A 23988-nucleotide genomic window follows, 5' to 3' on the forward strand; every position below is an offset into this window, starting at 1 on the left:
CAAAAACTTGCCAAGTTTTGTGTTTTTCTACCTTAATCCTGCCAATGTTTTCTGGCTCTGGTATTCAGCAAAGTGTGCCCCACTTGATGACCCCACACACAATTGACACCCTACAACACTAGACTGTAACTTTAAGCAGAAGAAAACCCTCTGGGTTTTATGAAGAAATTATCTCTTCATTTTTGATTTGCATAGTAATTTTTTCTATGATGGTGGATCCACTTTCCTAACGAGCAGATGTTTCCTTTAATTGGCATGTTGCCCCTTGCCTCCTAAATGACTGGTTTGACTACAAATTGCTCAGACTCTGTGATTTATTTTTCATCTCTTTTATTGCAGGCATGAATACAGGAACAGGTAAACAGCGGAGCCGTAAAAGTTTCTCTTTAGGCATGTTTTCAACAAAATGCCATCATACACTGCCTGATGATACACGCTGCTACTCAGGTGAAACAAAATGGTGTGAGCAGTCTTGCTTTAGAGCTGCTACCCACCACTCAATGCTGCAGCTGCCAAAGAAGCCTTCACCTCCACTCACTCTCTATCTTCCCTCCTTCTCCACATCATCTACAGCTTCTTTTACGGCGCTTAACTTTACAAAACACAGTTGTGAGGCTAATCTTACATGCAATTACAGATCAGTCTCAGTATATTTATTGCAAACTCCTTGAACATCAGGACATTAAAGAAAAAAAAAAAGAAAAAAAAAGAAAAAATATTCCATTTCATAATTACAAGTAGGTTTTTTGTAGCAAATGAACCAGAAGTGTATTCAGAAAAAAATAAATAAAAGCAAAGGCTATTTGTAAACAGTTCAAACAAAACATGATGCTGCCTCCAATGAAACATTTCACTGCATTGCTAGCTCTGTTTCAAATGGGCACATAGGCATCCTGTTGCAAGAGAGTGAAGCCATGAACTGAAACTTTGGAGGAGTTAATTTTCAAATTTTGCACTTCCAGGGTCTATGAAACATGAAAAGTCTGCACACACAAAGGGATCTGAGAGAGGTGTGGAATCTCAACCAACATTTTTAAAGAAAACTCAGTTATTCCTTTTAAAACAAAATAGTGGAAACAGCTGAGCCACACAAAAAACAATTGGTTGGCTTCCATAAGAGACCGCAAAATGAGAAAATATTTAACTCCTTGCATAGCTATTTAAATGGCCAATAAATTTTGCTGGAATCACCCAAACATGACAACATTGCATTCCGCTGCTTAGAGACTTCACGCTGAAAAGCTGGGATCTGCTGAGGGGGCCGGAGCATCACTCGGGGCACTGCGAAACGCCAGGGCCACCCCGATTAGCTTTGCCAGCATGGCTATAGCAGGAGGTTTCATCAACCAGCTACTCCCAGATGGAGCATGACTATAGCAAAGCCTCTGCGCTTATGTCACTGCAAGTTGTTATCCCAGCTTTCTGTTCTCCCACAAGGGATAAAAGCTGTTCTGACAAAAGGAGTTTATTTACACCCAATGCGTGAGGCTTTCGCTGGCACAGCTACGCCGATCACAAACCGTACCTCAAAGCTGAGCCCTGGATGATGCAGCTGAGTCAGCAAGGGTTTGCAATGTAGACCTGGCCAGAGGGACGGAAAGCAGGATTCATCTCACTTAACTTTAATAAAGGTAGACACTTAAGTCAGAGGCACCTCCGGAAGACAGTTCCTTTGATCTCTCACCAGGTGAGAGCTGAGCATTTTTATGTTAGATGAGATGAACCCTTTCCCAGGAGAGCTGAAGAGACAAAATCCTTTCAGCCACCCTTTTCTGTCACCGGTTCTGGAGACCATGCTTCAGAAGGCTGCTGTTCAAATGCATTATCTTTACACATGTCAATGTACATGATAATGATAGCCTGTGCTGGGCTTCATGCTGCCACAAGTACAAATGCAAGCTTAAAGCTAGCTCAGATACTTCTGCACTATTATATAGACATACCTTCAGGCAGAGTATCCTTTAACACCTGTAAAGTTAAATAATAGGAGCAAATCTGCAATATCTGCCCCTCTGCAATATGTTCATGTTGTCATTGTCTTGATCACAGCAGTTTTGGGTAACAGGTGTCCTAACACTGTAATTCCCAACCAGAGGTGAGGCAGAAGTGTTTCTTCAGAGGATGTGAAAACTGAGACGCTCAAGCATGGCTGAAGAAGGTACGTAGTAAGAAAAAACAAGATGATGACATTCCACAGTTAAAAGTTTAGTTTGATTTCAGTAAAACAGTTTTAATAAAGCTCCATTAGACTGCAGAATAGGAAACAGTGGCAGCCAGTGGATAAGACACTAAAACACGACAAGGCAACATACTTGGAGTTGTTCTGTAGAAAATGTCCCACAAAAACTAAGCAGCCACATGAGCCTTTCCCTCTTCTCCTGGTGGGAACAAAAGAAGGAGGAATCTCTGCCCTTCTTCAGCTATCCCAGAGCATGCCTCAGCTATAAAGACTTGGCCATATAAACTAACCTTGGTTCATGTTGCTTGTTTTCTGGTTCTGACTGTTTCAGCTGAAGAAATTTTATACAATGGGAGCAAAAATGATGCATTGTAAACAATAAACTAATAGACTGCTTATGAGCCATCTTGTAGGCTAGTCTGACTCAGGCATTCAGTTTTGCTAAAAGGTTTTGCTTTAAGTGACCAGACAGTCCTATCATGGATCTGTTTTGCCCCCAAACCTGAAGGCATATTGTGGGGTTCCTAAAATCCACTCCATCGCAATCAGTATGACTGAAGGGTGTGTTCAGATTTTTTCTGTTTGTTTGGTTGGCTTTTTTTTTCTGGGTTTTCTTTGACAATGACTTTGTGAAACTGTTGCCAGTTCAAACACAACTGAGTGTTACCTAACAGGCAGAAAACCAGACTGAGCGAGTCAGCACTGTGCCATTCTCAACCTTACTTCATTTTCCTCTCCCAAACCAGCATTGCTAGTTGTAATTTTCTTTTAGTTGTTCTTTAAAATGCTCACTGTGACTTGGACACAGGCAAAATGTGCTGCTGCTTCTCCCTCACCAATACTTTCAGGGAAGTGGTGAGAAAAGAGTAATAGGAAATTGCAATCTTCTGGGTTTGTGCATTTCCCCCTCCTTTCTGATTTCCTCACAGGGATTTAATGTTCCTAATCAATTTTTAAGAACCCTGGATTGATGGGGTGGGGCATTAAAAGGAACAGAAGTGTCCTGGCACTGCATCTAGCAGGTGGACAGCATACAAGTTATATCTGATTACCCAGAAAAGTCACAGGAATGCCCTTAAATCTACAGTCCAGGTGTGGTTGTGTGGCTCCTTGCGCCCACTGCTCATGTTGACACACTCAATTAAATTTTGGAATGCGATTTTCTACCTAACAGTTGTGTTGTGTATTTTGACCCAATTTATGGCAACCAGAAAGTGTTGTGTTTGGTGGATTTAAATGGGAAGCCTGATGTTAATTTTTTGTGCCTTCACACTGCAATCCACAGTCTTACAAAGCTCTCCAGAACCCTCATTTTAGAAAAACAGCAGTAGCTAACTCTGAAGGAAAACCAATCTCACAGCAATCACTTCCCAGCCTCCACACAAACAAACTGCGTAAGCTGAGATAAAGCCATCATAATCAGTGCCAAATGAAGGGCAATATTTTATCTTAATACAAATAAGAGAACATAGTGTACAGAGTAACAGAAAAATATACATCTTCAGCCATACAAAATGCACAAAAGCTTTCCTGTTGAAAGAGTAGCTGACAGTCAGATATTGTTAGTTTTCTAGATGACCCTGCACTACTGAACAAGGGGAAACAGAGACCTTTTTTTTTTTTCCCCTAGGAGATAGTTGGTAGCGTTACCTGTGTACCATTAATTCCCTCCTTGCGGCTGTGGCTCTGCTAGTGTTGGACCACCCACCCCCCTTCATGCCTGAGATAGCTCCACTGGATGTAGAGGCTGCTTGGGTGTTGGAGGTGAATGGGATGTATAGCCCTGCACAGGTCTGCTGGGACATACATGCTGATTAGTAGAGTTAAAAACATGGGTATAGGCACAGCTATGCCTTAAACTATCACTGTTCTTGTTTCTGAAGGGGACCAATTAATTCATGTCAGAGAGGAAGGTGGTTTATTTACCCAGAAAGGAAAAAAAATCTCCTCATGTGAGCTACGTCCACACCCCTGAGGCTCTGCAACCTTCAGTGCTGGGGCAGAAGATGTCTGAAGCGTGGGCTAGCCTTAAAGCCTAGGCAAACTGGAGAAGGTAAAGCTCCTCACTTGCTTTAAAAAAGTCAGTATCAAGCTAGAAAGTCAGTAGCAAATTACTTTAAACAACGGATTTTTTTCATCCCTTAATGGAAACACGGTAAGATTTTGTTGAAGGTTTAGGTCAAGGTGATAAGCTATAGGGAGTACTGGGTGTGTGTATCTGTATGGTGGGGTGTCTCTCCCCCTTGCAGCTACTTATATCTCTGAGGGAAGGTTACGGTTAGGAATTTAATAAGACAGCCGTTTATTCTGTGGAGACTAACAGTCCTTGGGTTAGGATGTAATAATCATTCTTCTGCTTTAAAAATGGTTCTCTTAACAAATAGCAGTAGCTCATTGCAATTTTCAGTTGTACAAAATGACATATTTTCTATGTTACTATCAAAATATTCTGCATAACATTAATTTCTGTGCACTTATTAACATATGTACAGAACAGTGTTTCCCAATAGAAATCAGTATGCTCCTTGCTGATCCTCTTTGCCCTAGATTTACCAAAACCAAACCAGAAATTAATTGTGTTAATAGTATAAAATCTCAGGAGAGAGAAAGGATTGAAGGTTTATTTCCCAGCAGCAAATGAATAAAGGAACTCCTTCAAGTTAAAGTCTAGCCAAGACGTAATTGTAACCAACCGCGGTGAATCCAGGCGAGCCAGGAATATCACACATTTTCCCGATGCATTATGTTGAGTACACAGAAGCAGAGGAATGTAAACAGACAGAAGGCACATGAAAGGCCCCAATCCATTCTCCATCTGATGGAAGTGCGAGTTTCATAATTCTGTCATCAAGAGTCTTTTCATCATTTTCTCTCTCTCAAGTTCACGCCTCAGAGTCTCAGCACTGTGTAATTAATGCACAAACAGCCAATTATGGGAACAACAATAAGTCTCAGATTTCAATTTAAAATAATTAACATTTTCAAAATACCAAAGGAGGGGAAAAAAAGGTCAGACACAATTCAGTGAAATAGCTGATAACTGATGGCTGATTCAAAAACAAGTATCACTTGGTATTTCTGATGAACAAACAGAGGCAAGAAGAAGGATATTAAAAGATCCACATGGCAAAACAGTTTATAATTTCATCTAACCCCCAGTAAAGGCTACCAATTTCAAAGGAAGCTGGACAAGGACTCTAAAAATGGAGGAGCTACAGCAAATGCCATTATGACAGACTGTTACAGCCTTCTGCTTCTTGATGTGATCTGGTATTGAGGGATATATATATAGATATATAGCTATGCTGAATTTACCACAGTCCTGCACATATCAGGATGATAATCAGAGCCTGAGGTCCTTGCTCTCACCAATTCACTCCAGAGCCCAGAGGGTTTGTAACCCAGAGAATGCCTTGGTTTAGTGATTCAATTTCTGAAACTGTTGACTATGCTGTTCTGAAAGTTATGTATCTCACACTTGTAACAGTTTGGAGATTTAAACTGCAGTGCAGAAACCCTGCAGCCCATTCATGGACAAGCAGGGTTAGAGTCACCCACCTGTGCATGGGACATTTTACAGAAGCTGAGTTTAGCACCACAGCTTCAGAATTACTTTTTTATTTGAATGATAAATTTTTAGATGAGTAAGCAATGTTGAATAAGTGTGCAGGTGCAATTAACCAGCTGCAAAAATAATTAACAACCAAAAATGGGAATCAACTGTGAATACAAAAGCATAAAAGATTCATTCATTATGATGTCAAAGAAATAATTTTTTCTTCATAAGCCTTGAACTATTTGTGCTCCAGAAGTACTGACTATATCCACTGCTACATTTAGATTCAGTAAATTATCAGCTTGGGTAGTTCAGCTTTGATTAAATTATAGAATAAGAAGTCAGCATGCAAAACCAGTAGGATGAAAGAATAGAAAACTGAAAAGAGTCTGTCTGTGGAAAGGTGGTATAGCTTGTTGATTCTCTGAGAAATTACATGACCGCTGTAGTTTGACATTACTAAAATAGAAAAAAAAAAAAAAAGAGAAAGAAGAACAAGAAATAAAACCAATGCCTGTTTTTCATTTAGAAGAGCAGACATTTCTCAAACTCAGGTTTTCCCCATGGACATCTAATTTCAAAAAACAAATTGTAACAGCAGTTATTAAAACTTTTGTGGTTCAGACAAAATTACTTGCCTGAGGAAAATCTGCTTTGTCTCCAGGCCATTGGTCACAGAAATGGTACACTGCTGGCTGCAGCAGTTAATTAAGGTAGGCTTTTCTTTAGTTCAGAATATGAGAATATCAGTTACAGATATTTCTTTGCATAACCCACCTATTCTGAAGTAGTCAAGCAAAAATCTTTCAGTGTAAAGAAAATGACACTTTATGGCAAATATGACAGAAAAAGAGAAATCAGACTGATTTATTTAATGCAGAAAACATCATAGTATTTCTGTGAAAGAACTGCACAGTACCTGTCTGCCAGCGAAATGGGCTTATGCGACGTATATACTGTCTGGACTGTTGGAGTCGGTATAGTCTCTGCCAGAGACCTCAGGACAGGTGATGGAGACACCAGCGTAATCTTAGGAGATGACTGCACCCCACAGCATTGTAACTTGCTGTCTGCAAATTCTGCCTACAGAAAAAAAATTGTATACACACACACAGAAATTGTAGATTAGCTTCTACTGGTCTCGCCATCCTTCACTATCCAGTTCATTGCCAAGCACACAGTAACAACAACTAAGAATGAGAACAAATGGGAGGCTGTGCCTATAACCTCTCAGTGCAGCCTCTGCAGAGGCTCCACAGCCACCTCTTTGGATGCCTGAGGGACCAGCCTGACTTCAACATGCCCTGAGTGGGATGACACATGTGGCACTGGCAGCATTCAGGTAAAAAATGTGATCAGTTTGGAGGACACTTATCATTATTGTATTTTCCCTAAAAATTATGCAGAATATTGACAACATGAGATTTCTGGAATAGTCTTCAGGAATCTTATACAATTTGCTGGTGGGTCCTCTAACTACTCTGTGTTTTGTTAACAGCTGGGACTCTGGGCTTTTAGGAGTCCAGATTTCAAAGTCTCCATCTCTTTCCCACTTTTGCTAACTGAAACATACCTCAAGAGAAATATTCTTTCAGTATCCAGTGAAAGGCAATATTAAAGCAATATTGGAAGTGCAGATTTAAGACAGACAGCAAGCAACCATCTCCTGTCTTTTAGGTGAGGTATTTCAGCACAACAATATTAGAGCAAAGACAGGGTTATTTTTACAACCAGAGGGAGAGGACCCCTAAAAGTCAAACAACCCTGTCTTGCATTTGGTGTGGGCTATTTCTTATGCCAAACAACAGCAGCTAGTGTCTGTGGTGCATGTCTGACCCTAACCTGGGAAGAATACAGAGCAACTGCAATTGTCAGTGTGACAGGTCATTAAAACACGATCCTACTGGTATCTATAGCCTACCTTTCTTCCTTGGTGACTATTTCTTCTGAACCTGGTTTACAGTCTAAGGCAGGGAGGAGGAAAAGTCACCATCATAAGAAAGCATTTATTTCAAGAGCAACCTTTTTTTTCTGGTCTAATTATTTCTCAAATTCTGCAAGTGATTCACAAACTAAGTTTAAACAGTGGGAAAACTATTTGAGCCCAGGAAAGACTGTCTGTGTTAGATTTGCTTGCTTATTGTCACTTTTTAACATGTTTAAACACATCTCTAATGATCCAAAATAACCTCAGAAGCAAAAGGAATTCCATTAATTCCACAAAATTAGTAAAACGGAAAAATGTGAAATCAACTAAAGAAACTCTTGTGTGTGTAAATAATGGCTAATAGGATCTGTTCAAAATTCTCTGTAATTCAGCTTTTAAAACTCAACATAACAAACTGCAGGGGTACGAAATTTGATGTCACTCATATGGGATCCCTGTGCTCCCAGGACTGCCAGATCTTATTCTATGGCATGAGAAGAAGACATCGCTCTGAAGCTGATGTAAATTCTCCCAGCCTCACTGAAATCAGCAGAGTGATGACAAACTACACTTGCTGAAGAATTGCCTTGAGTTCCATAGTGTGTTTGCTCTGGATGAGTATTTTACAGTAGATATCCAAAGCATCCTTTTATACATATGTCTGATTGCACAGTACACTTAAGCCAAATATTTAGCTGGTCTAAACGGATATAATTTCATTAATTTAAATCTATGTGACTTACATATGTCTGAGAATATGGCCATCATGCCTACCATTTTTCTATGGAAATCTCTGAAATTCAGGGGGTTCCTGGGTTGAAGCTTATATTTAAACATTCCAGGTAACAAAGTCATCTAATTTTCATCTGATCAAATCAACACAACTGCATATACACCACCAAATTTGAAGCTGTACACGAAAGGTAAAGCCTTCTACACATCACTATTCATAATCCTTTTCCTGCTCAATAACTTTCCAATGTTTTCTTCCAAGGGGTGGGCGGGTGGAAAAAGTGGAGGGTAAGGGGAAGCAAGGACAGGAAAAAAGAAAAAAGAAAAACAATTGCCAAACATTACCATGTGGGTCTGCACGTGACTGGAGACCAATCAGAGTTAGATGTGCCTGCAAGTCCTAGCTACCCTTCCCTTACAGCTCCTGCCTGTGGTGTAGCTCTCTTCAGGCCCTCAGCAGTGCATCAGGATGATCTAAAATGCTGCTGTGCAGAGACACCTCCCTTTGGGCTGGGACAGAGAGCTATGAAACACAGGACGAAAGCCACTTAACTCTCCTAATTGTTTTCCCATCTCTGTGCAGCCCCATGGGTAGCTGCTTGTTCACCACAGATGTGTGTACATAACTCACTAAAAGGAATGTACAGAATCACGTGATGGATCATACATAATTCGGTTTTTATTGCAATGGTATTTTAAATATTTGTGATCTCAGTTTTTCTCTCCACCCTGCACAGGGAAATGGCCATCTATGGGGAGAAGATGGGATTTCACAAAGATTAGTTTGAATTTTGCTTTGCTTCTTTTCCCCCGACAGAACATAACAAAAATTCAACATTTGAATTTGCCATGAATAGCCATTTTCTGCAATATGGAAATTTCTGTGGGTAAGTATATCGGTATATCTTCTGTTTATATTTTAGAATTCTGACACCCCAATTATGAAAATGTATGTTATATAGCCCTCCTAAATTTTGCTTTCATACTAACTGTCAGAGACAGAAAAATAATGTCTGACAATCAATACTAATTAGTGGGAAAGCTATTTTGGGGGCCACATCGCTTTGCTTAGATAAAGGAGTACTGTGAAAGACACAAGCACTGTAGCTTTGGGTTAGGTTTTATCAAATTTTATAGTCTGGACTTGGCTGACATAATTAAACATTGATGTGACATTCTGGTATACTTTCAAATGCATTTAATTAGAGCTCAACTGAGGCACTTACACAGCTTGGGAAGGCTAACTAACTCTGGCTTTAAAGTACCTATTTGGAGAGGAGGAAAAACACATTTACATAGAAGCCCATGATCAGGTTTATTGTGAAAGAAAAGCCTCTTTCTTTAAATCATTAAATACAGACAGAACTTTCACATGACCCAACAGTAAATGAAGTAACTTATCTTGGATTATATGCCAGATATAGATTGCTGCAACCAGTAAAATTTAAGGTAAAAGTCTGAAATGCTTCATTTTGCAAATGTAACTTTAAAATTATAAATAATTTTACACAGTGTTTATAAGCAGAGTGTTTTTTAAAGAGTAGTTAATTTTGTCCTTTTTTTTGTCATACTTATTACATAATGCCTCTGCCACAAAAGCAAGATTTCAAACATACTTACTTTTTAAATTGTCAGATAATTGTTTTCTGCTTGTATGTAGTTTACCTCACCAAAATCCCTAAGTCACATCTTCTGTGAATATTTAACAAGAATGAAGTTCAATATTGGATTCAAGCTCTTGGGTAAACATGAGAGTTTGTACAAGGATACCATTGCAGTCATTCACACACCAACTATTATTCTTTAAAGTTCAGCTGTACATCCAACAAAAATTAGGGCTCTCTTTGTGATGGCACAGCAGGTGGTTTCAGGCAGGAGGCCATGCAATTGCTGGACAGAGGACTAAATCTTCCCATTCCCTTACTGCTCCCTGTAAAGAGGTTATGGAGCATCACCAGTGTCCTCTACAGTCCTGAAATAAACAACACTTTGGGACTGACTTCATTAGTGGTGAACCTTGACCTTTAACTTTTAGTCCTCTGTCTAGTAAGCAGCAAAGTCTGAATGCAGGCAACATTTTGTATAATGGGAATATTTAACTGCTTCATACTCTTACTTTCTACTTGGAATTGATTTTTTTTTGAGGAGTGATTAGTGCATAGATTTCTGACACTTAAAAAAATCAGTTGGAATTGTGTTAAAACACAGTTTTTTATTTGTACGTTCTACTTACAGAAAACTGTGGTACTGTTGTAAAGGGATCGAAAAAAGGATTAGATGTATCAGCAGGGAATGTCTTTATCTTTAAAAAAGATAAAGAAAAAGATGTTACTTTCAGAGCATAAAAATGCAAAAGAAAAAAAAAAGCAGCAAAGCATTGCAACTACATATCCAGTGACATATCCAACAAATCAGAGCAGTTCAGCAGTGCTTGAACTAGACCCAAAAATGACCCTTCCAAAAATGCATACAGAAACCTGATGATGAATAGTGAAAGCATAAATATGAAAACTTGATAAATTAATTTTACCATGTATTTAAATGTGTTGAGCAAATACAGAGCTGGTTGCATACAATATATCTTCCAATTCTGTCACCAGAATTATGATGTGATTCTTTCAGCCAGCACTACATTTTAAGATACGCAATAAGAAGTGCAGGAGCAAATTTTGCTGTACAGGAACTTTGGCTAAAGAACTTGTGCTTTAAATATTTTAGACTTCCAAATTTTCACTTACACTGTTGTTATGTTATGAAAGATAAACAATCATGCAAGGTGGGATCAAAAGAAAATCATATATTAAAAAACCATGTGGACAGCTCTTTGTTTCAGGCAGCTAGGATGCACTGTGTTGAGTAGAGGGATGTGGATAAAGGATGACCCTTGGAGGTTTTTTGAAAAGTGCATGGAAACAAAGAGGAGACAGACCAACATATCCATCTACCAAGAGGGTTTGGTCCATGAGGATATAGTCACTGGTTTGACCAGACCCTGCTGGAAGTCACTTCTGCCCTTAAAGCAGTTTTAAACATTAGCTGAAATTAAAAATATATTAAAAGCAGCAACAATCTCTGTCCCACTTCATTGTGAATGCTGTTACTCATTATTTTCCTTTTAGAATTCAGACATTATTATTCACTCATACAGAGAGGACAAAATAGCAAATAAACATTTGAATTTTGAACTGCACTTCATGCTTTCCCTTTGGAAAATTACATTTTTCACTGTAAAGGTGTGTTTTTCACTTTATTACAGAAACTGCTGTGCATTGCTTGTTATGCATGTCTTCAATCATAATTTACTAACTACAGCTATACAACTGTTGTCTAATAATGAGGAAAGCTACCTTGAGGGCCCTGAGCCCCTGTAGGCCAAGGAAAAACCTGGAATTATGACATCAAATATAATTAAGTAAATGTACAGTGTTTATTTTGCAAATAAAATAGCAGAAACATATTGGCTTATAAGGTACCAAGGGAAATTAACAGCTATCTGTGGGCTTCCTTCTGCAAACATGTGGAATTAAGCTTAGCATTAATTGTCTGGCTTCTTACACATGAGGAATATGGATAGCAAAGATACTGTCAAGCATGTAAATAACTTTTAAACAGAATAAAGGTGTTAGTAAATCAATTACACAGGTGTAAAGGAGCTAACAACTCTGCAAAGGAGAAATTATTTCAAATCACAATTTTCTATGCAAACTTATTAAAGGAAGTTTCACAGTTCTTTTACAATACCATATTCATGTCTGTTAGCAAAGTCTATGTATGTCTGCTGTATTGCTGATTGAACCTAACTCATTAGGCTGACATAATAGCTCCTCACAACTTTGTTATTGTACATTATACCCAGAGCCAAATCTGGACAGCTGTAGCATATCTCACTCTTTTGAGAGACAGCAAATACCCATGAGCTCAGGCTAACATTCTCAGGTTATGAAGGGTTTACAATATGATGTTACAGTACAAAGTACAAGTGTACTCAGTTACAAATAAAATCTTTGATCCAAAGACAAACAGGGATGGGAAGCTGGTTGCTCGTGTGCCATATGAGTTTGATATCCCACAGCTAAAATCTCTCCAATTTTGCTGGTTAGTCTCATTAAAGAAATGAAGCACAGTAACTGAACACAGGAACGGAAAATTATGCAGAATACTGGAAACTCCACTGAGAGTTGGGAGCAGAGGCACATAACAGGAGTCAGCCTGATCGCATGCTGTGACCCACAGCCATGCAGAACACCCCTTGCAAAACCATCACTTCAATCTGTGGATGTGCGTGAGGCCAGCCTATGCATCAAAACAGGGCAAGAGATGGTTAACCTGGTTCAGTTATCAGTGTGAGTCCCTCTCTCAGGGAGCTGTGCTGTTTTAATCTTGAGAATAGGACAATGTTGACAAATGAAAGGCTCACTATAAACCCCTCAATTTCTGGCCTTTTAAACAAAGTGGAAAGAGAAATGGGGGAACAGAGAGGAAAAAATTTAAGAGTGACAAACAAGCCATCCCATTTAGCCTTTAGTATTTACTCTTCCCCCATATTTTTTTGCCTCTGAGAACAGGCCACTGTTACTCAAAAGGCACAACAGAGTTTATTGATTGGCTCAGGCCTTGATTAAATTATTGCTGCCAGCTTCCATAGGCAAGGCAGAGAGACAACACTGTTGTTGCCTCTTCAACACTGGCAAGAAGTTCTTATCTTCTGAATAGGAAGTTGGTACAACATTCTAATCCATACAATACAGAAAAAAATATATTCAAGAATATTGTTTAGACAGAGAATATGCAGGATGGGGAGACAGCAGTGTGGAAAGCATCACTTTAAAAACCGGTTTATGTGAAACCTGACTTGGAAATTTGAAAGGTCTCTTCAGCCAGGAATGTACTTTGCCTACTTTGACCTAACTGTCCTGCATGCTCACCGTGGCCACCAGTAGCAGTTGCCAAGACCTGGAAGGGGGAAGGAAAGCCTGTGATTCCCACCTTACCACACAAGGAAAGCAGCATCATGGGTGAGTCTCTTCCTCACCCTAGCACTGGAGTTGAGTTTTTTGCGTGAAGTCAAAAGTCTCAGAGTAGCTCAGAAACCAAAACAACTCCCTGACCAGAACCTAAATGTTATGCCTTCCCAACACAGCCTCTCTCCCTGCCCTAGGAAGAAGACATACCTTTAAATATCTCCTAACTCACATGGAAGAAGCAGATTTTTAACATTTCCAGGGTGCTTTCTTCTCCCTGTCATGGCAGCATCAGTTGAAAGATGCCACCTGGAAACTGAGAACAGAAGGGCAGAGCCAACTCAATTGCCTACTTCAAAGCTGCAGCTCCTCCAGCATCTGGAGACCCTCAGCGGCTTCCAGGCTTTACTTTGGATGGCACACACAAAGGGAAAAGAAAGAGGGAAGAGGAAGTGAGTAGTTCCATGGGCAGGTTGATCTCATGAAGCTGAGCTCCAGCTGCTCAGAGAAGTAAAACACAGTAGCTGTCAGTGCATAGACTGCCTATAGACCAGAGTGAGGTTTGCTGTCTGCTTTTGTATGAAACAAAACAAGTAACATCTTTAAAGTTTACAGCTGGGCACAACTCCTGTCATGGCAGATGGAGCAGCAATCTCATCCACATTATTCAGATGGGCATTTTCTGGTACAGTCAGGCTCTTCCACGAGAGCAAAAGGGACTAACTGGTGTCACAGGGGCTACAGAAATAGCATGAGCAACAAGAGGTTAGAGCTGTGCTCTCCTTAACAGCACAGACAGACTTTTAAGTACGAAACTTGATTTCAAGCACACTTGCTCTCTCTGCAGGAGTGCCAAGAGTCTTGCAGCCAAAGTCACAGCCATAAAACAGCCTTTAAGTCAGGCTCCATGAGTAACTGTCAGGTGGCAGGGGCATGGTATGAAAGAAGAGTGAAATAGGCTGGCATTCCAGCAGCATTTCACATGCTGAGGGCAGGCTGGCATTCCAGCGGCATGAAAGAAGAGTGAAATAGGCTGCATGAGTAACTGTCAGGTGGCAGGGGCATGGCATGAAAGAAGAGTGAAATAGGCTGGCATTCCAGCGGCATGAAAGAAGAGTGAAATAGGCTGGCATTCCAGCAGCATTTCACATGCTGAGGGCTTGTTTCACAACCTGAAATGCCCTTTGCATTGACCTTGAAAGGTCAGGATGCATTACCATAGCAGAACTACTTTGGATAAGTAGCTCCTTGTCTGGAATATTTAGTTTGGTAAGTTGAGACTTTACTAAGCTAAAAACCCAGCTGACTCTCAAAAAAAAACCAACAAAAAACCAAAAACAAAAACCAAACCAAACCAAACCAAACAAACAAAAAAAACCCAAACAAAAAAACCAAACTAAAATAAAAACCTCAAAAAAAAAACCCCAAAAAACCCCAAAAAATCAAACCAAAGGATTGGCATAGTCTCAAGAGAAGTCCAATGCTGAGTAATCTTTAAGATGAAAAATCTGAAAACCAGTCAGATATAACAGTCACATCAATTTTCATGGAAAAAAAAAAAAGCAAAAATTCATTCCTCTTTGGATAATTTTCTGCTAGTACTCAAAGATCCTAATTGCATTATTGCTGTCCGTTGGAGATTCCTCCAATGTTTTGGAGGAATCTTTGCCACAACCAGAAAGAATTAACAGCGCTGATTTTCCTTGATATTTATATAGCAAGGGAGAATGAAGAATAGAGAAGGAAGAAGAAGGACAAAAGGACAAAAGGACAAGAGTCTTCCCCTTTTCTTAGCATTTGGTATAAAATCAGCTATTTGGTATTTCTATTAGATGGAAATATTATAAATGTCTTTGCTTGGCAAAAAAATACTGCTTTTGGGAGAAGGGGGCTTAATTTGGACATGTTCCCTTGCCTTTGGAATAGTATGTTCACTGCCCTGGCACAATCATCCTTCCACAAAAGTCCAGTAACATTTTCTGCTGTTGACACTTTGCTTCACTGCCAACCCCTGCACCTTAACCAGAGGCATTTGTAACATTATGGTGAAGACGTGTGACCTCAGTGGGTTTGCACTGTCACTTTATATACTGACCAGATGGAAGACAGTCTTTAGGCCAAACACTTCACTGGATTCCCATGCATTGCAGCAAGAAGAGGCAGAGCTGCTAACACCTGAAGCAGTGTCATAAATAAGGCCCTCAAGATACACATAGAGCCAGAGGAATATTCTGTGGTACTTTATTTCAAAATACACAATGTAAATTGAATACCATCATATCTATACAGCACAGAGACTTTTTTCTACTCATCAAATTAATCAAATTAGAAAAAGACATCAGCTGAGATGTCTGGAGGATATTGCATACCATTTCCCTGTCCTGACATGTGTCATGACTTAAAAAATACCACTTAACCCTTAGTCCTGGTTTCCAAAACCAGTGTGAAGATTCCAGGCTCCACAATGTTTCAGTAAAGCTTCTTGTCTGCTGTCATACCATTTCAGTGGCTGAAATGAATACCAAGGCAGAAAATGTAAAAACCCAAAGAGTTTCTGGTACTTTTTACCATGCAATATCTACAGGGACAAACAAATTCTTTTGAGTGGGAGCAGTTTCAGGCTCAAATGATCGAACACTTGGATCATGTCAACCCTAGTTCATGTCCTTCTCATGTGGCAACATAACCAGCACGACAGGTAGGCATAATCATTGCCAGGATGCACAGGGCGATAATCAGACCAAAACAGTGCAGCAAACTTGCAACAGGACAGAAATATAAATCAGCAACATTATTGACTAATTAGTCTTGGAAAAAGCTGTGTGAACTTAATGCCCTGATGAACAATATTTGGTGCAAATCCCACACACGTTGCATGACAGGCCACCTTCTTTTCAGGGGAGGCAGGATTTTTTCTAGTTTTTGAATTGATATCCAGGTGCTGGTTTCAGCAGACAGATTCTGCTCACACTTATTAAAGAGGGCACTTTTGCAGAAATGTACTATTGAGAACACCCTGAGGCACTAAATGAGAAGCTTCTTAAGAGGATGGGTTTCTGTTCAAGCCACTAAGCCAGGGAGGAAGAAGCTACATGTTCAGAACCTCCTTGCCCTGTCACTCTCTCTGAGGAGACAGCACTGGAAAATCTCCCTCATAGTTCCATCTAGTATTTGGGTCTCCCTTACTCAACTTGTAAAAAACTAGGGGAGTCTGGATATCAAGGAAATAATTCCAAGAATATTCCTTGATTCCTAAGAACCACGTAAGTGCATCCAAGTCTTTGACTCATCTGATTTGGTGTGAGTTTCCACAGGACCACTGTACTGCAATACAGAGTTCCCCTTCCCACAGGTACCACTCAATTCCTTCTGGTAAACTGAAAAAGCTCCACTTTGAAAGCTCCATATTCATCCCACAGCATCCTTGATGAGACAAGTTCTCTTGGGGTCCCCTCAAATGGTGAGCTTACCGTTCCTCTGCTCACTGATGTATACCAGCCCTTCTTTGGACCTTGCTGCAGGCTGACTCCACCTGCTCTGGAACATGACCTGGCAGCACACACTGCCTTCTTGATGTCTCACCAGCTGCTTGTACTTTCCTCTCCATCAGGTGTTTTCCTGCCTCTTAGAGGGACACTGTGCAATTCTTCCTAACACAGAGGCATTGTCAGGAGGTGGCTACGTGGCTCCTTGATTGTGCTCCAGTGACTTCTGCCTCCCAAACAGATGTCAAGGGAGTTCATGAGAGTAGGAGATGTAGAAGGTTCTGTCTCTGCTAAAGCTTGGATTTGCTGCAGTTATAGCATTTCACAGATACTTTATGCATAGTAGTTTGTGGCTGCAGTATAAACTATACACTATTTTCAAGCAGGTCTACCTAAATCACAGTAGTTAAGATGCTCTGGATATAATCCCGAATCTTTATGTCACCTTCTGTAACAATTTACAAGGACAGTCCTAAAAATTTTGTGGATGCTAGTAGCTTTTTTATGCTACCTTTAGGGATCAAGTACTCTAGATTTCACTCTAAGGACTGTTGCTAGCAAAGGGATTTTAGAGGTATTGGGAGAGCATGAGGGACAATGGTAATAGTGTTATTAAATCAGTCCAGCATCTCTACAGCACATTGGAAGAAAATGCAGGTCTTGGATCATTTTTAAGACATAACTTTGAGTTGCAAATGTTTTTGAGAAGACGTTCTTCAAAAAAATACAGAATAAGAACAATTCAGATGTGACAAAACAAGACAGTGTCCATGCTCCCACAGTCTTCAGGATTTTCAGTACTCTTTCACTGGTGCTGTGAAGGTGAGCAAGCTTAAGCAGAACATAACCACAGAATGAGCTGGCAGCTCAGTCACCATTCCCTGAGGAAAATGTGGCAAGGCAAAATGATATCACAGTCTTGGTGTGCTGGATAAATGCAGACTAAAGATTTCTCGGTCTTTGTTTAAAACACAGAAATTAAACAAACAGAAAGCAGTAGGTAACCACTGTATATGGTTGCTCTCCAACAGTTGCTGCGTTAGTTGCATTTCTGGGACAGTTAATGCAAAGTTACTTTTTTTGTCCCTTGGCTTTTACCAATGAAATCAACGGAGATCCAGTGGCAGGTGCCTATACCATGTGCATAGCTAACAAAATCAAGTGGCATCTCTGCAGATGGAGGCTGTTTTCACAGAAGAAAGTCACTAAAGATGGATAACATGAAGAGGAGGAAATGAGTGTTGTGATTTCTTCCGGTTGAGAGTGCCCCAGGTAAGACATATACTTCCCAATTTCATTGCCAGCAAGCAGACTGTATTTTGTACCAGATGGAAAAACTCACCCCTCACCACACCTGATTATTTCTAAGTATAGACACTGATGGCTCATCACCCAATAACTGTTAGTTCACCAACACTTATTAACACGGAGAATTTGAACCCAGGAACATTCCCACAAAGGCTGATTAATAACCATGTGACACACCTGCCCTTTTTTAGAACCCTCAGGATCACATTCCTCTCTTGAAGGGTTATGACACATTGGCACAAGCAGGGCTTGACCTTAGTCCAACATAAACAAATAGTTTGTCTCTCTAGTGTAATCAATCTCTACTTGCGTAAGAGCAAAATCTGGCTGAAAGTCCTTAAGCATGTAGAAACTCAACCCATCAGAGTCTCCTTCAATGTCAGGATAGTAAGAAATACTTTGCACCAATTTTCTGTCCTATTTTTCTGGGCTATTGAGCTCTGATAAAATCCCCAGGAGTTTACACAGTTCATTATTATAAAGGAAAAGAATAGCACAGGTAGATTAAAGTCAGTGGAGCTGGGGAAAAAGTTAAAATTACAAACTGGTGCACTATTTATATATCTATACAGAAGAACACTTGAGTGTATTTTCAACTTCAGTATGTGACCAGTCCCAGGGACTACTGCAGCCTTAATCTATGCATGTGCCTACAAATTTTGGTGACCTCTCACAAGTTACAATCTCAAGTACACATAAGAGTGCTGACTGCTATGCTGTGCTGCAACTGTCTCACTACTCTAGAAGTCTACTCTGAATTAAGCTTCTATAAGACAATAATAATTTCCCATTATAATATGTCACGTTTTCCAACATGCATCAAGGAAGCAGAGCATTGCTTCTTTAAATGTAGTGGATACAAAACTATTTTATCCTATCAAGACCAGCTGGAGTAGAAGCTGAAAGTCTATAAGGAGCAATGTGTTGCTTGGTTTAAGATTCATGCATGAACAAATTCAATCTCATAACAGTAAATGTTTTGTGATAAATGTTATAAATAAAGACCTATTTATTCATAACCTCACTCCCTTGACTATGAATCATTCATATTGCCAACCATCAAGCATTAAATAAACACAAAGATTCTGTCTTGCAAGTAAAATCTAGTTATGTTCAAACACAAGAGCTCATTAGGCATATGCAGATTCAAACACCTGCATTGTAATACTTTGCCAATTCAGTGCCGTGAAACTCATCAGATGCCTCTGTGTCTGTGGGATATTACCCTAAAAGCCAGTCTCCCAGTCTGAGACACTGCACTCAGCTATGTCCCCTGGCTAAAGAGATTAGTCCCAGCCAAGGGATAATCCAAATCAGTTAGGACTATTAGCACATAACTCACTCTTTCCCATCCTTAACTACAAAAGAAATATCTCCTTTGGACCAAGAGCACAAGTATAGAGCTCTTCTGCTTGGCCCAGGAATGACAGCAGTTTCAATGCCAGAAGGCTGTTCTCATTTGAGGAGAGCTCTGCTTCCCCATATTTTGTTTAGTGGGCAAATGATTGAGAGGATCCCTTATTAAAGACATATCTGTGAAGACAACTGAAGAACATTATAGGGAGCAAAAAAAGTAAAATGGAAATGAGAGAGAGGCCAAACAATGACAGTCCTCTTCCCAGAGATCTGCTTGTGGCACCTCTTCAACAGAAGAAATACACTGAATAAAATGTCACAAGCAGATCCTGGTCCCCAGTCACCAACTTCCTGCCCATCCCAACAGGAGCTCACAGGGGAGCCAAACTGGGCCTGAAAATTTCCTGTGAGGCATGTTTCCAACACCACTACGTCAAAGACCCCTTTCCAGCACCATGCAGTGATGGACGGGGTGAAAACTGTTGTCTGGCAACTTTTGCTGATGTTGTGATCCCTGAGGAGATTATAGTTTACCCTTTCAATTCAGAAAAACCCTTCTAAAATGTAAAAGGAGCAAAAACTGGTCCAGTCAGCTTTATAACTTGGGAATGATGAGGGGGCTTACAGTGCTTACTTTTAAATTTCTTCACAAGAGCCCTGGGATAGCTGCAGCCTAAGACCCAGGATACTCTCTTTTCTTGGGGGAGGGAAGAGCAGGGTGTCATTCTGATTTGTTGCTGGGTTTTGGTTTTTGGTTTGTTTTTGGGGTTTCTTTTGCAATCCTGTGCCTGGCGCTTTTTGAGTGTGCTCTCTATGAGGTTGGGAACTAACTGTTCCTGGTGCAGGAATATGCCCAACTTGAGCCACATTACAGATGTACAGAAAAGTCTTTATCCATACTGCCTCACCACCCTGCTCTTGGTGAGGAAGATAAGAGAAAGCACAGTTTCTTCAATCCTTTCTCAAAACCAGTAGCAGCAAGACATGAGAGATCTGAAGGGCAAAATTACTTTAGAGGCACACACAAACATGGGATCTCCTGACCACAGGTATTTTGAAGAGAACAAGTTTTGTCTGAAGTCTGGGCAGCTCAGCCACTGATGCAAACATCAGATTCTATCTGTATGTGAGCACTTGAGCTTCATGGTTACAAATTGTGACAGTTTGCTCAACTTGGATGCAGCATGAAATGAGTGCCAAATTGTGCACAAATTCAGGTGGCCGGAGGCCCACTGTGCTTGGCCCATGACTTCCCATCTCCAGCACTGCCAACAGGGCTCTCAGCAGAGCACATGCACATGGCTGGGTGTGTGTGCCAGATGGCAGGGCCAGCTCCTTCATCACAATCCATCCTGGCAATGTCTGGTACTTTGCCAGAAGAGGCCAGGTGACATTCCACAGCACTGGAGCACTTGCAAGATTCTAGTCAACCTTTTGACAAAGGACCAATAAATGACATTAACTTGCTAAATATTTTTATAGAGGTTTACTTTCCTGACCTCACCAGCTGTATCTCCTAGAAAGTAGGGGCATTTGGTCTTGGTTTGCTGAAAATGAGAAGAATGTCATACCATAAAGCAAATCATAAATCCATAGTTCTTCCATAGTGATTGTTTTGTGGACAAGTTCCAAGGAATAATTCTGAGAAGTATGCAAGAACAGTTTTCTATTAATCAGGCTTAAAATGGTTGTACAGAATATCTAACTCTGTAGAATTTTTCTTCCTCAGCTCAAAACAGTTTAGCTTTTTTTTTTTCAAAGAGTCATATGAGGGATATGAACAGAAGGGAACCCTTCCTACTGAGGTCATTGGTTTGCAGTCCAGTTACCATGATAGCTAATAAGTTAGAATTAGGGAACTCCTGTTTTCTTTCTTCCACAATTGAATCACAATTTTCTTCTATGATATACAATATCTGGGACAAGGCATAGAACTGTGGAATTACCATAGATGTGCTGAGGTTTATGAAAACTTCAATTTTATCAGTTTGACTTATTGTTTATTCTACTATTGCTATTTCTCTGAATTATAAGATTTGTACGAGGCTCTGAATAAAGTCATAGCAAAAGATCTGTCTGGATATAAATCTCACAAGTCAATGATTGTATTTCTATTTTGGTTTTTCTTGCTAGTAGACAGACTATAGAAAATTAAATATATATTATGCTTCAGTACTGTTGTGAATAACAGCAAAAAGCAGAATAGGCCAGAATAGAAAATCTCTGGTCGCTTAGGTACCATTTGTGGTTCATTAAAAAGGACTGCTACTGCTTAGGAATTCTCATCAGAAAATGCTTATTTATTCAAACTGAAGGTGTTACAAAAGAAATGGTGCTGATTCAATTTCCTCTATATTAAAAAAAAAAATTAAAGGGCTTCAATCAGCACTTTGCCAGTGCAGTTTTAGTGCCTAATTCAGAAATGACATTTTGGTTGGAAATGTGAGTTCATTGAAATTAATAACCCAACATCACTAGAAAATGAACCACTACTTAATTTAAAATTGGACTGATCTTTCTATCTACCCTTCTTACTACTCTCTGACATTCAGTTCAGGGTATTTGCCAATACAGACTTTTGAAAGGAAAATGTAGACAACCAGATTTTACTTTAATCAAAGAAGAAAAAAAAAATTCTTATCAGTTCTGATTATTCAATTGTGTGGCAAATAAAAAGAAAGTTTACTTGATCTTTTTGCTGGTTTTACAAGTTGAGTCACTCATCCAGTCAAAAAACAGTTCAGAAAGCAGATGTTCCCATTTTCTGAAGCCTGGAGACATTCAATTGAAATTTCACAGAACAGCCAAGCTGTTAGTATCACACTTGTTATCACACTGGAAAAATGTGAATTAGAATTACACATATATCAATTCATTAGATGGCTGAGAAGAAAACAAATACACAATAGTTACTCACTGAATTCTAAATGGAATTGTCACTAATCACAGTGAGGAACAGAAATTAGGAACTTCGCAGCTGCTGAGACAAAAGGAATAATGCACTTCTCAGGTCAAAAGAAAGGTGATCAATATGCCTTTATCAAAAGTCTTTGTGACATAATAGCTTCATCACTGTACTTGTCTCATTGAGAGCAAATGTAAAAAGATATACCTGGTTTCAGTCTTTGCACAGAAGCTGAGCATTCCTGTATCGCATTGATTATTGCAGAGTGGAAGAGGAGACTCAGGCAGTACAAAAAGCTTTATACTCTGTGTCTGCAAAGCATTGTCTATGTATTGTTCACTTCTATTTTTCTTAGGCAGATATTACACTTGCTTACTGCTGCTCAGAACATGGAGCATATTTGCTTGAAAAGTAAAGAAACAATCTTAAATAAAAAAGATGCTGAGCAAAAGTATGATTGAACATATCAGACCTGATTTACAACAATTCAGAGGTTATAAAAGCTTTGCTAAAGATTTGCCTTCTCTGCTTGCTATAGGAGGTAGATGCCAGCTGGTTTAAAATCTGTTTGCTTGCATTTAATTGATTCCTTTCACTTACTCTGATGTTGATTTCAAGCAAAAGAGAAAGCTGCTACTGGCATGGAATGATCCTTTATTTTTTTTCTGAGGAGGCAGAAGAAAGGGATTTCAGGTAGTTTTCTTCTTATTTTTCTTTTTTTTTAAGCTTCAATAGTGTTCACGACCCTCAAGTTTTCTGACCTTCCTAAACACTGCTGAAGTGGTGGCAATCTGTATCACTTCAGAGGTACTGAGAAAATCTCTGGACTAAAAATTATAAGTGCACTAATTGCACAATAGGAGAAGCACACAGACAGTCTTGCACTGCCCTGTCTGTGGTGTTTGGCAGATGCTCTCCATCATCAGGGAGCAGATTCCCTGGGACCTTGCCTGTCAGCTGGCCTCAGGTCACCATCACTGCAGTCAAGCACATCCTATAACCCCTCCCATAAACTGATCAAACTTTAAAGTAATTTCAACCACCACAGTACTTCCATTGGAGTATTACTCCAGAAACTACACTGCTTGCAAATGTACTTTATCACTTCTACAGTCCTCAGGAGAGCCATCTGTGAAACCCCAGGGCTTTATAGATTATTTTACCTAAAGCTAAGTAATTTCCTTTGTAGGGTTAGTGTTCAGCCCCACTAAGGAAGCTGGAGCAGATTAAACCATCCAGCACCCATCTACATGTGCAGCTGTGACACCACAACCTCAGTCCTCCAGCTTCACAGGCAAATCTGGAAATGGCAGCTGAAGCACCCATTGTACAGGCACAGCAAACATCCCACCACAGCAAACATCCCACCATGACTGCAACAATCTCACAGTCATTAGCTACAGAGCATTTTCTATCTCTGCAGGCACACAGGTTCTACAGGATCCTCCAGTCGTCTGGTGTAAATATCTTCTCAAATGAGATCCCATCTGCTCAGGCCTGCTATGGAGTCCAGCCAAAGTCTTAAGTTCCAGAACCAGCTCTGCTTGCATGATCTGGCAGAAACCAGATTTACTGATAG

At 39.9% G+C, this 23988-nt stretch overlaps 1 protein-coding gene across 8 annotated transcripts in view; it reads right to left on the minus strand.

Moving 5' to 3' along the window:
* Positions 1-306: 306 nt before the first annotated feature.
* EPB41L4B (erythrocyte membrane protein band 4.1 like 4B) overlaps positions 307-23988 on the minus strand; it is a 169666-nt gene continuing 145984 nt past the window's right edge. For 2 of the 8 annotated variants that reach the window (XM_039711022.1, XM_039711021.1), the window contains exons 23-25: positions 10628-10696; positions 6655-6818; positions 307-5082 (exon numbers count right to left, since the gene is read on the minus strand). In XM_039711022.1, the coding sequence (XP_039566956.1) occupies positions 5013-5082; positions 6655-6818; positions 10628-10696 (303 nt within the window). In that variant the 3' untranslated portion in view covers positions 307-5012. Of the gene's footprint in view, positions 5083-6654; positions 6819-10627; positions 10697-22421; positions 22485-23988 lie in introns of those variants that run through there. The other 6 variants (XM_039711024.1, XM_039711023.1, XR_005627624.1 and 3 more) reach the window with 5 other exon arrangements.

Source organism: Passer montanus, unplaced genomic scaffold (genome assembly GCF_014805655.1).
Source record: "Passer montanus isolate IOZ18808 unplaced genomic scaffold, ASM1480565v1 scaffold24, whole genome shotgun sequence".
Classification (NCBI taxonomy): domain Eukaryota; kingdom Metazoa; phylum Chordata; class Aves; order Passeriformes; family Passeridae; genus Passer; species Passer montanus.